General features: G+C 43.8%; 1 protein-coding gene across 1 annotated transcript in view; it reads left to right on the top strand.

Annotated features, from left to right (window-relative positions):
* Positions 1–3,647: 3,647 nt before the first annotated feature.
* JAM3 (junctional adhesion molecule 3) overlaps positions 3,648–15,640 on the top strand; it is a 55,608-nt gene continuing 43,615 nt past the window's right edge. The window contains exon 1 of the mRNA XM_080930329.1: positions 3,648–3,735. Within this exon, the coding sequence (XP_080786455.1) occupies positions 3,660–3,735 (76 nt within the window). The 5' untranslated portion in view covers positions 3,648–3,659. The remainder of the gene's footprint in view (positions 3,736–15,640) is intronic.

Raw genomic sequence — 15,640 nt, 5'->3', positions numbered from 1 at the left:
TCATGCTGGAAAAGATGGCTTCGGGTGATTATTTTGGAGTTTGAAGACATAAGGAAAGAAACAAAATTATGATTGTGCATTTAAAAAAAAAAGAATAATATCAGCTGGTGTTGTAGAAATAATATAGCATTAATTCTAGCACTTGGGAGGCAGATACAAGCAGATCTTTGTGAATTTGGGGCCAGCCTGGTCTACACAGTAATTTTGGGGGCTTCAGTCTTTTTTCCCAATGATCACAAAAAGAATACAAGAAAAAGCAAGCATCCACGTAAAGCTCGTCTTTGCTTTTCATTCCCTCTGACATCTCCGGAGGCAGGGGAGTGTTTTATTTATCAAAGCTCGGGCAGAATATTGAAGCCATTTTGACCCATTTTTAATTATGCTTATCGAAAGCATGATAGTGAGGAAGAGAAGAACTTTGAGCAGAAAACCTATATTGAGCTGTGATTCAGCTGTTTAATCTCTGGCAATCAGTTCACTGGGATTTCTAGTAGTGTCCCTGTTTTATAGGTAAAGAATCCGAGCCTTAGATGAACATAAATACGCAGACACATTTGCTCTGCTCACAGCCAAACCAAGCAGGAAACCCACTCTTTGCCTCTTGATTTGCTTTTTGTGTCTGTATTAAACAGTACTGTGAAAGTCTTAAATTCAGCTTACGCAGATTTAATTTCCTTAGTTCTTTTAAGAAGTTCATCTCTCAGCTGGGCAGTGGTGGCACACTCCTTTAATCTCAGCAGTCAGGAGGCAGAGGCAGACACAGATCTCTTGAGTTTGAGGCCAGCCTGGTCTACAGAGTCGGTTTCAGGACATCCGGGGTTGCACAGAGAAACTCTGTCTCAAAAAACCAAAAAGAAACATCTCTTTCTAATAGGCCCTACACGAGATAAACACATTCAGATGAATTGTGCTGTGGGTAGAGGCACAGAGTCCCAGCTCTACTTCCCAAATGCTTCCAGAACCTTGCTTCTGACCTCATTGAACTTATTCTGGCTGAGCAGAGTTCAATTTCTCCAGGAAGAACGGGCAGCATCACAGACAAATGTGTTACCCTGCCTTGCAGCAGCATCTTCACTTGCATTTCCATTCCAAGAACATGTTTTGGCTGTTGCTAATGACATGGGACCTCAGTTGTCGAGGGAAGTCAGTACTTTACAGTGAAGCACCTACCACCCTCTCTCTCAGGACCCTCTGCCCTTTATAGAATATTCATGAAGCCCTTTCTTGTAATCTCTGCCTGAATTTCAAAAAGAGACTCTAAAACAGAAGGGCATTTAACAGAAAGAACCATTTTCATAATGCAAACACAGGAATTTAGCAGAAGAAAGGAAGCTTTGGCTTCTAAATAACGGTGTTCTGTCTACAGTCAGATGCCATCTCACGGTCCCCAGGGAATCAGAATTTTTTCATTTAGGTAAATATGACTGAGCAAATGGCCAGAGGAAAAAGAGCAGAATAAACAAAACAACAAACAAACAACCTTCCCCAAACAATAAGGCTTAAGAAAACTCCACATTGTTTTGTGTTTAATGCACAGAGAGAGAGAGAGGCCAGCATGAAGAATACCATTTAGACACATTTGCCTGAGATATAGACACACAATGACCAGAGACAGAAGGAATGAAAAGGCAAGTGCCATTACAATAGGTTATTGTACAATTTTATCCTGTCGTTTGGGATTCTTTTCTTCCCTTTCTTGGTTTGGGGCGGAGTAATCACATTTATAAAGGGTTGAACATTCATAAAATGTAGACTGAAGGTCAGTCATGTGGAAATGGAAATTGAAATATGCTTGGTGGTGACCTTTCTCTTTCAAATTTCTTGAAATATTATTTGTTGCCCATTGATTAATAATATCGGTTGTTGGGAACTCTGGTACACTTTCTCACAGGCTGAGAGTTCTGTTTTAACTGTGTTGTTCCCGGAACTGTAGGGATGCTCTTTATAATATTAAACATGGTGCAAGCTTTTCTCAAGAGTTTCCCACTTAAATGACACTTCAGATTGCCCGATTTTCTTAGGTCTAATGTCCAGTTCTTTTTTGTGGCCTTGGCTGCCCTAGATCTCGTTCTATAGACTATATAAACTCACAGAGATGCACTAGCCTCTACCTCCTGGGTGCTGGAATTAAAAGCATGCTCCACCACAGCCCACCTCCAGTTCATTTTTAATCCTTCTTGTGGTCTGCTTATAAGATCTTGCTGCGTTTTCCTTCCTACTCTTCTCATTTCCTATTATTCAGAATTCAGAGCAAGGCTAGTAAACGTCTCAGTCCTTGCTCCTAAAGCCTGGAAACCTGAATTTGATTCCTGGAATCCAAGTAAAACTGGAAGAAAGTCAACTTCACAAAGGTGTATTTGGACCTCCACATGCACATTGTGTGGCATATCTGTCCTGCCATGTACTTCTATACTCACACACAAATGATGATGATGATGGTGATGATGAGGATGATGAATGAACCAGTTTTAAAATGAAAAAGAAGGCGGGTGAGGTGGCTCAGCAGTTAAAAACACTTGCTTCTTTTGCAGAGAACCCAAGTTCAGTTCTCAGCACCCACACCAGGTATACCATTTGTCTACTCTGCACCTCTGGCCTCTCTGGGCACTCACACTTATTTTCACACACCCACATGCAGATATATATACACACATGCATATAATTAAATTATAAAAAATAAAAAAATTCAGATATGGTGGTGCTTACCTTTAATACTAACACTTGGAGGCAGAGGCAGTTGGGTTTATGTGAGGTTGAGGTTAGCCTGATCTATTTAGCCTTCAAGTTCCAGGGTGGCCAGGGCTACATAAATAAGACTGTAAAATAACAACAACAACAAACCAAACTCAGTGACAAGAATTACCCTTGTATTTTGCAGAATAAACGACTGGGGATACCATTATGCTTTAGCTCTACCAGAGAAATGAATAATACGTCTACAGCAACCTATTGTACTTATTATGTATTAGGTATGTCTTGCTAATGTCTACAAAGATTTCAGCATTTTTTCTTTCAGTACTTATGGAATCAGAGTCCCCATAGGTGTGAAAATTCTACTGTCTCAAAAATTACTCGGTAATACCTTATTTGTAAAATTACACACATTTCCTTAAAAATAGTTTATTTTATTTCATGTGTATGAGTGTTTTGCCGGCATAAGTATGCCCATCACAGGCATGTTTAGTGCCGTCAGAGGTCGGGAGAGAGTGTTAGATAGCCTGGAACTGGAGTTACAATGGTTGTGAACCACAATATGGGTGCTGGGAACAGAAACCAGGTCCTTGCAAGAGCAACAGGTGCCCTTCACTGCTGAGCCATCTCTCCAGTCCCATCACTTCCTAAATTTTAATGGAGTAATCCTTCTTAGATCTGTAGCGATAATCTAGTTTCATAAATCTACCCCGCCTTCTTCTCAGACACGCTTTTTAATTCTCCTCCCGCTAAATTCATCGACAGAGAGGTAGCACCTGGAAGCACTGAGCATCATTGCATCCATAGCAACCAGACTAGAGCTTTCTCGGTCACTATGGTGCCGGTTCGGCCAGGCCGCGTGGTCGCTATGGAAACTGGAGGCGGGTCGCAGGGTCCAAGCAGTATGGGCGCATGCGCAAGAGGCCGGTTCCCTGCTCCAAGCCTGAGCCCCTCACATTCCCCTCGACATGGCGCTGAGCCGGCGGCTGCCACTTCGGCTGTGTGCGCGGCTGCCCGACTTCTTCCTGCTGCTGCTCTTCAGGGGTGAGTTAACGCTTCAGTGCCGCTGGAAAGCATGGTCTGTGACGATGGGGACAGAGCGGCCAGGGCCGTGGTGGAATAGCGGTTTCGGCGTCCAGGACTTCAGGTCCGGCCGAGAAGCTGAGGGGTGGCCTCTGCGGGAGCGTGGCGGGCGCGGCTCAGCGCTTGGTCGGGTCGGGTCGGCTGACCCGCGTGGATGAGGCTGGTCCCGGACAGGGACACGACCCTCTAGAAGGACCGTGGCAGCTGCTTCACGGGCTCTAAAACTTGCTGGAGAAAACACCCCATCAGCAGTGTGGTACCCAGAAGTCGTGGACGACGAACAGCTAGGGAAGCTCCAGAGGCCTGTCCTCCCGGGAGCTGCTGGGGTCAACAAAGAAGCTGAACTTGGCAAGGCCGGCCATCCTTGCGCGGAGATGGGGACTGCACAGGGATAAGCATCTTTGTTGTAGTGTGGTGGCGGAGACCCTGACTCCCAAATAGCATCTGGGTCACTTTGATCCCGACACACTGTTGAAAGTTTTGCTCATTTCTTTACAGCAGAATTCCTGGGAGACAGTATTTTCCTGGTGGGTTGGGCAAAGGCACTGTAAAGTTTACTTTGCAGTTACTTTCCATAAATATACCACAGGGCACTTTGAAGCTATTATCTCAGTTCTTAAAACAGCTCAGTGAAGTGGGTTTGTGAACCCATTTTCAGAGGCTAATAGTCTTTTCTTTAAAAAAAAAATTATTTCAATACTGAGGGCCACACAAGTAGTGCCAAACTTAAGGTTGCATAAGACACCACTCCTTACTCACAAGGTAACCCAACCCCTACCACTCCTCAGCCCTTGGTTTGTTCCTTGGATTTGTTGCCGCCCACGATGTTCTCCAAAATATACAAATTAATACACCAAAGCACCATTGGGAGTTGGGGGTGGTCAGGCAAGAAAACAAAGTGTTTTTGTGTTTGACGCTTATTCTAGTGAGGTGCTCAGAGTGGTAGTAGAAAACGGGAGTTCTGGTGCAGAAGTATTGGAAACAGGCTTCTGAAGTAAGGATGAGGCTTAGCATATATTTTTGACCATATGTTTTGCTTGATTTTAAATTTTGAAACCAAATGCAGTTGGGAGCTAGAGCTGACCGGAGCTAGCCAGGAGACAGGAGTGTCAGGAATGTCCAGCTCCCACTGTGTTGGTCACACTGACACGTCCTATTCACAGACAGAACAACTCCCCATTGTTGTAGAGATTTGCTCACATGAAAATCTGCAGTTTTTATTGGATAAACATTTTGCAGTTGACTTCAGGGATGAATTTCTACTTGGTGATTTGTTAGTAAAAGCAGAAACTGCTAAGGGCTCATCTCAGATGTTACCCCTCAGGCGGAGCTGATTTGGTGGGTTTCTTGGTATTGAGAGATGGGGTTTACTTGCATTCCGTGGGAAGTACAGTACATATTTGCAGTCTAGGCAAAGATGAAGGTACCGGGATGTAGCTTTCTTTTTAAAGAAGGAGTTTCCTATTATATAGCTTTTAGCTTACATATAACTTAAAGCTGTACTCTTGGGGCTGGAGAGAGAGCTCATTGATTACAAGTGGGTATTCTGGCAGAGAACCCAAGGTCTGTTCACAGCACCCAAATTGGTGGCGCAAACAGCATGCGGCTCCAGCCTCAGATGATCTGCCAGGCCTTTCTGAACTCTTTAGGCACTCACATTCATACATGCATATGGCCTCATCACACATATGTAAAAGTAAAACAAACCTTTAAAAACATGTCATCTTCATAGGGGACAGCTGTGCCTTTTTAATCTTAAGGATTATGCTTTTCACTTGGTATCACTGTACCATTTTCATCTAAAAGTTGCTTGCTCCCCCCTACTGTGACTCATGCTTGCAATCCCAATGCTGTGGAGGCCGAGGCAGGAGGATCACTGTGAGTGTTAAGGCATTCTGGGATACATAGAAAGTTCCAGGTTACCCTGGAGTGAGACAACAAAAATGTCCCAAGTTCCAAGTTGGATGTGGTGGCACATGCCTGTAATCCCAGGATTCGAGGGGCAGAGGGAGGCAGGAGGATCTCTGCCAGTTCTTCAAGTCCAGTTTAGGCTACCCAGCAAATTCAAGGCATGCCAGGGCTACACAGAGACCATATTTCAAAAATTAGAAAAGAAAGCAAAGGTAATTTCTAACATAGTAGTAAACATTCCATGTGGCTGCCCTTTGCTGGGCTGTATTATGACAACGTAGTGTGAATTATTTCATCTTGATAGCTTAAGACTGTGTTACTGTTTTTTTCTGTTTTGTGTATGAAGAAACAAGCATGCAGAGGTAACGTGCTTGAGGTGGTACCTCAGGCATCTTACACTTAGAAGTCTCTAGTCTGTGGAAGTTCAGCCTTTGGCTACTTGTTAACTGTATTTGACAGTGGAAAGTCTTAGTATGGTTCAGTTTAGTGAGATTAGCAGGCGCTCAAAGACATACTGTTTGTATGTGTATAACATTCCTTTGTGAGATGGGTGACTGGTGTGATTCAGCTTCACAGATGTGCCGCCTCCCCCCCTTCTTGAGTGATTATGTAGCAAGGCGGTAACTTTCCAGAACTTTTGGTGTACCAGAGAGAAGACTTTATTTAAAACCAGAACGACCGTTTATAGTCTTGAAAACTGTTTTCGAGGTGAAATGTAGAGAATGTTCAGACCAAATGTTCCAGTTCTTCCGTTAACTTGGACTCTTGAAACATGTTTTAGAGAGGCCTACGTTGATTGATTGATTGATTGATTGAATTCAGGGCCTTAAACATATAGCTCCTGCCCTTTTATGGCATTTTAATTCCTTTTGATTACTTGATTGTCACAATCATTGTCAGGGTTGTATGTGAACTATAAGCAAAACAAAAAACAGCTGATTCCAAAACATGAAATGCTTGGATCTCCTGTTTATCTTCAAATGACTTGTTTGTGGTCATGCTACTGGCTGAGGAGACCGAATGGGTGGTTGTTAGAGATCTTAGTTATTAAATAATTGTAGTGTTTAAAAAACTCCAAGACTCTGTGGAAGGTGCTCCCAGGACAGCCCCCAAGGGATAGCCCTAAGTCAGTGTTCTGAAAGGCAGCAGATACACAAACATGCTTTCTGATTGTATATGGTAATCGTGCACCCATCTTGCAGCTGTCAGAGATGGGGCATCAACAAATTCCTTCTTTGTAAATCCTTTGAATTCTTTCAAAGCACAAGTGTGGGGAAAGAAAAGAAAATATGTGTGTGAGTGAGTGAAGTTAAGAGTGTGCAGTTGTCTGAGGGCATCCTAGTGATGGGAGGCAGTTACTAGATTCTCTCTCAAGGTGTTTCCAATCAGCGTGTGGTGGCATTTGGGCTGAGTGCACATTTTAAATCTTTGTGCCCGCCTCTGAATTCTAGCACAGTATCCATATAGCTTCACTGGCATACGAAGAGATCCGGAAACTAAGCTGGGTAAGCACATTCTTTTACAGTCAGGTTATCAAGGACACTATCCACTGAATGGGAGCCTAAAGCACTAAGTTTGCTGCGAGCCATGATGCACAGAAATCTACCTGTTTCCAGTGTTCGGGAAGCACGGGTCTTTCTGGTTGCGGTGCTTTGGTTTTCTTGCGTCTCTGTGGTATTGTATGCCCTGCATTGCCTTTCACCCCGGCCCCATCACTGTGTGCAACAGGATTTGTGGTGCCGCTTGCTCTTCAGTCTATAAGGAAGACTCTTCACTTACTTGTCTTTTTGTTTTTTCTTTTAAAAGTTTATTTTTCAAATAAACACTTTATTTTATGTTGTCTTAGTTACTTTTCAGCTGCTGTGACCAAAAAAAAAAAAAAAAAAAAACCATGACCAAGGCAACTTATAAAAGAAAGCACTTGATTTGGGGCTCACAGTTCAGGAGGGTTAGCATCCATGACCATCATGGTGGGGAGCATGGCAGCAGGCAGGTGGACATGGTCCTGCCGCAGTAACTGGGAGTTTTTATCTTAGTCAGTAAGGAGGGAAGGAGAGAAGAGGAGAAGGAAAAGAGCTAATTGGGAGTGGCATGGACTTTTGAAACTTCAAAGCCCACCCCCAGTGACTTGACACACCTCCTCCAACCAGGCCACACCTCTTCCAACCAGGTCACACCTCTTCCAACCAGGCCACACCTCTTCCAACCAGGTCACACCTCCCCCAACCAGGCCACACCTCCCCCAACCAGGCCACACCTCCCCCAACTAGGCCACACCTACCCATCCTTCCCAAGCAGCTGGACCAACTGGGAACCAAGCATTCAAATGCATGAGCCATAGAGGCCGTTGTCACTCAAACCAGCACATACACATATGTACTAGAGTTTTGCCCACATGCTTGTCTGTGCACCATGTGTGTGGAATGTCCAAGGAGGCCAGAAGAAGGCATTAGATTCTTGAGACTGAAGTTACAGAAGCTTGTGAGCTACTAGCTGAGCACTGTGAGTCAAACTCAAATCTTTTGGAAGAAATCCAGCACTCTTAACCACTGAACCATCTCTCTAGTCTCTTAACCATTGAACCAACTCTCCAGTCCCCATAACTTTATTGTATGAATGTGTACCTGTTCCTATGTATACCTTATGTATACACATGCCCAGAGAGGCCAGAAGAGGGTGTCAGGTCCCCCAGAACTGGAATTAACAGTTGGCTTGGAGTAAACTCTGTGTAGGTGTTAGGACCAGAACTGGGTCCTCTGCAAGGGTAGCAAATGTCCTTAAATGCTGAGCTCTTTCCAGCCTCATTTGTAGAGTATCCCAGTACCCTGTTGGTTTACTTTGTTTCCACAATTATTGTTAAAATCAAAATTTACCAGTCATATTTATTGTCTGTTGTGTCTGGTGACTTCAACTCACCTGTAATTTGTTCTGTCTGAATAATCATATTTCGTAGTTTGTAGTTCATTTCCAACCAACATTTTACCATGTCTACCCTGTGTCAGGTACTACTCACCACAGCAGGGGCACACATGAGTGAGAAGCCCAGCCCTTGAAGAGCCAGTGTGTGTGTGTGTGTGTGTGTGTGTGTGTGTGTGTGTGACCAGTGCTGTGAGTACAGTTAGCGGTAAAGAAAGAAACCAACCCGGGACAGAGATGGCTCTAGTAAGTCTTGGCTTTCTGTCTTTGTCACTCGAAAGGCAGTTAGCATTTTTAACTACACTGTGTCTAGGCATTTTTAGTACATCTTATTTTAGTTCAGCGGCTGCAGGAACGTCAGGGTAGTCTCGGATTTTACTGTAGTAGTTGTCATAGAAGGAAATGGTACTTTCTGTCATCTACTCTGTGTAGCTACAAAGTTAAGAAAAAAATGCGGAGAAATGTTTATGAGGCACTTTAACAGACCTGGGCTGCCACTACCACAGTTTGTGATTACAGTTATGTAGGACACCAGGGGGAAATGTAGGGAGCATTGATGGGTTGTTTCTAAGGAGCAGAGATCAGGGCTGCTTGTTCTTGGCTCTCATGCTTCCCCTTCCTGATTCATTTGCTTTATTTTTGAAGTCTTTAATGAGTTTTTTTTTAAAATAAATATATAATTTAAAAAATGTTGTGTTTTGTTTTGATTTCTCATGGCTCCAGTCCTGGGGTTTTAGGTTTGACACAAGTAAAGGCAAACCATGATTTGTTTAACTACATGTAGCCTCTGTCTTTACCCAGTTTCTTCAGGGCAGCCAAATTGGATGAAGGAGGAATGTCCTTGGAGTTCAGTTGTTCGCTCATGTATTCTTTGTGACATATTTCAGCGATTAATTGCCGTCGGCTTTGGGTAGGAGAACAGCTGTGGTGTTAACAAATGGTTAAGGGGATCTGGAAGCTTCTCAGAGTACCTCTGCCTTGCCCGCCATCATTAGGAACAAACAAAAGAGCCAGGGTGACTGCCTGGCTTTCTGCTGCACTTTGATTGAGCACTGCCCGGTGCCAGCCTCTGAGCTCCCGTGGCTGAGGTGGGGGGGGGGGTGGGGAGATGGGGTTGAGGTGGGGGAGGGGATGGTTCTCTAAGGTGATGAGAATAAGGAGGGCAGGCTGCTTTCATGGGAAGCAGAAAGTTATTTGTTCCTGCCTATTGTGGACGTCCCTGTCTTTAGAATGAGGGGCAGCTTCGCAGCTGTCTGGAAGCTTATGGAGGACGTAGCAGACCCTCAGGCAGCTGCTTCTCTTTCTTTGGCCATGGTTTTCATTAAAGCACTTGTACTGTGTTTGTTTTGTTCTTTCTTTTGCTCACAAATAACAGTTTGGGCTTGTGTCGCTCAGGCTTGCCTGGAACTAACTCTCTGTCTCTGTCTGTCTGTCTCTCCCTCCCTCCATCTCTCCCTCCCTCCCCTCTCTCTCTCTCTCTCTCTCTCTCTCTCTCTCTCTCTCTCAGTGTGTGTGTGTGTGTGTGTGTGTGTGTGTGTGTGTATCTCCCATAATGCCAGCAGTTGATGTTAAGTGACTTCTGTAATTGCTTTCTATTTTGGATTTTGAGAAACGGTCTCTCACTGAACCGTGATTGGTCAGAGTCCACTTGGCAGAGTGGACAGCAAGCCCTAGGGCTTCCTGTCACTACCTGTCCAGCACTGGGATTGCAGCTTGTGCTGTGTGGCCTGGCCTTTCCATGGGTGCTGAGGGGTCCTCTCAGGTTCTCACGCTTGCACGACCTCACTGAGCAGTTCTTCCGCCTCAGCTGTCGGTGCACAGGTACAGGTATGTGACACCACACTTGGCTTCCTACTGACCACATAAATGCAGACTTAGGTGAGCTCAGATGTGGGAAGAGAAGGAAGTGGAGGAAATAGTGTTGACAGAGATGTGCTTGGGAGTATTGTAGTGTTTGCTGAGACTGAGTTATGATAAATAACAGTTGTTGAATGCTTGTGTGTTGGGCATTGTACGGATCGTACTGGAAAATATAGAGTTCGAACTACTATAGCATAATATCATAAACTGAGTGCCTTAAACCATAGACATTTGTGTCACTGTTTTGGAGTCTCAGATGTCTGAGATCAAGGTCCAGTTCCTAGTGAGGTGTTCTTCCTGGATTGTGGATGACTACTGTTTCTTCACGGGCTGGAGGAGAGAGTTCAATGTCTCTTATAGCAGCCACTATCCCATGATGGGGTCCTAACGTCATGACCTAAGCCCAGTTACTTTTTAAAGCCTGCACCTACTTCCATCTTTTTAGGGATTACGGCTTCAACATGAGCTTTAGGAGGGCACAGATTTGAGTCACCTTAGCTGGTCTCAGCACATTTTTATTTTCAGACACTGAATTTGTAACTATGGAAACTGAGGCCTGGTCACAATAATCAAAAGAGCCATACCCAAAGTGGGACATCTGTAGTGCTTTCTCCACAGCTCAGGGTCCAGTGCACAAGAAAGGGCAGAAATACGGCGTGAAAGAGCCTGAAGAAGGTGCTTGGCACTATTCTGGGCATGACCTAGTGCTGCACTGTTGAGCTCCCAACATCTGGACTACCTACATGAGGTTGGACTTGTCACCATTGGAAGTATGGAAATTTGTCAGTTGGAAGCACAAATGTGGATGAACAAAAGAAGTCAAGAAAACAGCAAGTGGGAAGATCACCTAGAAAGTATTAAGATAGTCCTCATAATGTTCTGTAGAATAGGTATCCTCATTCTAGACTGGGTTATGTTTTATTCTAGATCCTTCCTTTTAGCTGTGCATAGTCTGTTCCTAAACCTGGATAAAACAGCCCTGTGAGTAGTGTGATGTTTCCTGTACACAACATTCAGACATCATGCCTTTTCCCTCTTAATTAAGCACTTACCATGTCGTGTACTGTGGCTAAGATTTGCGCAGTTTTTGAACAATGTAATACAGTTAATGCCTTTTTCCTTCACACTTTCATAGTTAGAAGGTACTTTGAATGACTTCCTTTTCTTTGCTTATCAGGTCAAGATCTTCCAGCTTTTCATTGAAGAGTAGCACCGTGTGGCTTCTCTGTGCCATGTCTGAATTGCCAGTGTTGGGGCTGCTCAGTAAAATGAGGGATACGTGGATATAGTCTAGTGATGGTTGACACTAGCCAGATACCTCCTGAAGCGAAGTGAGTTGTCGAGTATGTGGTGTAGACGTGATGGATAAAGGGGTGATCCATGTCCTAGGCAGGATGAGCAGGACAGCATAGGTTTTTATCCCAGCTGAGTGGCACACCGTTTCTAACTTAGAAACTGCAGCTTTTGGAACTTTTATTTGCTATTCCAGGATGCAGCTGACCTCAGGTAACTAAAACTGCTGATGGGGGAGGGGGCGCCTGTGTCTGCAAAACTGTACCTAAGCCGTGTTATTCTTCAAGTGCATATCTACTGGACACGTTATCTTAGGTTGTCAGCCCTTTTGTCTTAGAACTTAGAGGACGAGAGAGAGACAGTGTGTGCTCGGTGCCCTCTGGTGATTATACCCATTTCTTCCTCTGTATTGAGCATCTTTTCCTTAGCTACATTAAAGCTCGTTTTTCTCCTTTTCCCTTCTTTTTATTGGGGGGGAGGGCATTTTGAAATGTTATTGCAGTGTGTCACCAAGCTGAATTTCTTTTTAGTTTGCAACTTAAATCTATGTTTTTTTTCTGTCTATTTTTTTAAAGAGTTATTTATTTCATGTATGTGAGTTCACTGTTGCTGTCTTCAGACACACCAGAAGAGGGCGTCAGATCCCATTACAGATGGTTGTGAGCCACCATGTGGTTGCTAAGAATTGAACTCAGGACCTCTGGAAGAGCAGTCAGTGCTCTTAACCTCTGAGCCATCTCTCCAGCCCGTCCTGTGTAGTCTTAAGTATTTGTTCAAATAGACTCTTTTATATTCTTTTCCTTTCAATTTGGGGCTCTGACTAAGTGCATTCGGTTACTCTGTCCTTCAAGACTGTTTTTTCCTCTCACACTGTTATACTCTTGCCCATGTAAGCTATTCTGAATTCTGCAACTAGCTATTTCTGCTTCCAGCCTTATCTGCTATTGAACCAATGCCCAGAGGACTTTCCCCTACTGATTATTTTGTTGATTTATGAGATTTTACTTGGTTCTTTTTTGGAACTTTTTGCTTAAGTTTTCAGTCTTTGAAAAACTTGAGGCCATGTGTCTATAATCAGCCCTAGTATTCAGGACACCCACCCAGGAGGGACTTAAGTGTCAGCCCAGTTTGGGCTACAAGTTATAGCTGGTCCTTCGGCTACTTTGTGGGTTCTTTTTTCTTCCATCCTTCTGCATCCTTTTCCCATGTTCCCAGCCTCCTAACACTAGATCTGAGAAAAAACAGATAGAAAGGAAAGGGGGGAACATTAGAGCACTTCCTGCTAATTAGGGGCTTCAAGTTCCTTGGGGCAAGTTTGATCTTCCGTGCTGTCAGATTATCTGATTTCTTCTTTTTTCTTTGCATTCAACTATTGAACAAACTGGGACCAACAACAACAACCGAAAATCCACCACCGACTCGGGGCCCTGGCATTTTTATATCCTCTGAAAGTCTCCAGAATTGCAAAAGGAGTAAAATCTCAGAAACCACCTGCAGCAGACAAAAATCACGCCTCTGCTAGAGCACGAGGCAAATCATAGTCAGCTGCAGTGGACAGTCTGAAGCAGCCCCATATCCTACACCTGGGATTAAAATAGAAACATTCTTAATAATATTTCTATGTTTATAATGTAACCAAAATTCCAAAATTGTCACTATAATAGGTTGAAATCCTACTCATTCAACAGACAATGGACTTTTAACCTTTGTGCAGAACTGTCTTAGTTTCTGTACTCCACCATTCCAAATATCTAAAGCCTTAGGCGGCTAAATCTAATGTTTCTTGTTTCTTGTAACTTTTACATGTAGGATTTTGCTTCTTTGCTTATAAGGAGCATGCTTCATCTGTGAGAATGAGGCTTCACTCAAGGACGCTTGTTTTGAGAGCAGGCTGCCACCTCTAGGATGACTGTTGTCCTTTGCAGGATCTCGGAATATGTTTGGCTTGAAATGTTCTGCTGTTTCCTTTTATTTCTTTTGACTCAAGGACACAGAGAACCTGAAATGCTAAAACATGAGCACGTGCTCTCAGTGCCCTCCCTACTGTCTGGGTTAGCCCCAGCCATTCCTGTTTGTCCCTTTACTGTGTCCTCGCTGCCTGTGAGTCCAACAGTGCAGACAGTGTCTAACCTGTGCAAATCTTGCTGTTGGGGTGAGTTGTATTTCTTGCAAGGTCTATTTTACTTGTTTCCTCTTTTGATTAACAGAAGAGCTACACACATTTATTTTACTGTTTGCCATGAAAGGAATGCTGTTGTTGTTCAAATATAGTTTGCTATAGTTTACACACTTCCAGGATGGTGTTCTGTCCCCGGGGAAAGAGTGCAGCTGACATTGCTCTAGGGCTGGGGCCTTGTAGCTTTAGTCATTTGCCTAGTCCTGCAGTTGTAATCTCTGACCTTTGTCTGTCATTCAGGACATAGCAACATAGATAGGAGAGTTACAGCCACCCAAAGTGGAAGTCACTGCATTGACAGCTGTAAGCGAGACATCCTGAGGCCAGGGACAAAGGTGACCTGGAGCTTCCAGCTGAAATAGGAGATTCTTCCTTGTTCGGGACGAGTGTTAGCTTAAAAGGACAGATGCCACCCTCCCCACCCTGTTCATCTCCACACACTTCCTGGGTGATGGAAGGAGCCCTGCACTGTGGGTTCTGAACCATCTAGATTCTTCCCAGATGTTCATGAGATTCATATTTGGATCTTGGGGAACTAATACTGGTTTTAATCCAAATAATTAAAACCGAACGTCTTCTCTTACGCTACCACGAAAACATGCATGATTGTTTCCTTTTGTTGTTAGATAATGGTTTTTAGTTTTGAATGTTAGATCCAAAGAAGTTATTTTCCACGCATCCGGCAAAGTTGTTAAGTGATTGGCTGAACTAATATATGTTTTCATTCTTTTTTAAAAACTTGAACAGAAAATTCTTCTGACCGACATTTACATATGGTCTGGATCTAGGTAAGCTTCATTTGAAGCCTACGATGAGAGGTTGGAAAAGCTCTTGCTCATTGCCAAAGTGTATTTTATTACCTTCCCCCTTAAATCTCTTACTCGATCTAGTATTTCAAGAGTTCCTGGCTTTATTTACCAAGAATCAAAGAGACATAGGTAATTGGTTGAGTTGCATTTTTAATTAGACTGAATTCTTTAGTATGTAGGGGTTGTCACTGTGACAGCGCCTAAACTATTAAAGGGAGGAAGGGTTCTCAGCTCAGTGTTTCAGAACCTGGGGTCCATCATGTCTTAGAGGATAGACAGCCCTGCTTGTGTGCTCACTAATCTCCAGTGCTTAACCATTCACGCTTATCATCAAGTAGGGCATTTTCTTTACTGCTCTATTGGGTTTGCCTATAAGCTGTTTGGCTGCCTGGATTCATTTACTTAAATTTGGTGTATATGTGTGGGTTTTCATGTTTGTGTGTGTGTGTGTGTACACTCCCGTGCTTCTGGAACTGGAGTTACAGATGAATGTGAGCTGCCCAGCGGGTGGAGAACTAAACCCTGTTCCTCTGCCAGAGCTACAAGTGATCCTGGCCTTTGAGCCACATCTCCAGGCTCAGTTGTCTGACTTGACAGGATGAATGTATAGAACCATCTCTCAGTGAGAACAACTACTTCCATGTCTTTTATTTGAAGGCAATGTTGTAGACCCATAAAAGATGAAAATCAAAACCTTTTCCAAAATACTTTTATTTGCATATCTATTAATTTCAGTGGAAAAAGTGGGAGTATCAGCAGGTAAAGGGACCCACAGCCTGATAACTTAAGTTTGGTCCTTGGGACTCATATGGTGTCTGGGACCTTGAGCTGACACATAAGGACATGTAACTCAGCTCCAGGGTATCTAACACCTTCCCCTGCCTCCTGACGTTGAGCACCT

Source organism: Micromys minutus (genome assembly GCF_963924665.1).
Source record: "Micromys minutus genome assembly, chromosome: 16".
NCBI lineage: Eukaryota > Metazoa > Chordata > Mammalia > Rodentia > Muridae > Micromys > Micromys minutus.
Note: the sequence above shows the minus strand (reverse complement) of the source record. Positions and strands in the feature narration are given on the sequence as shown.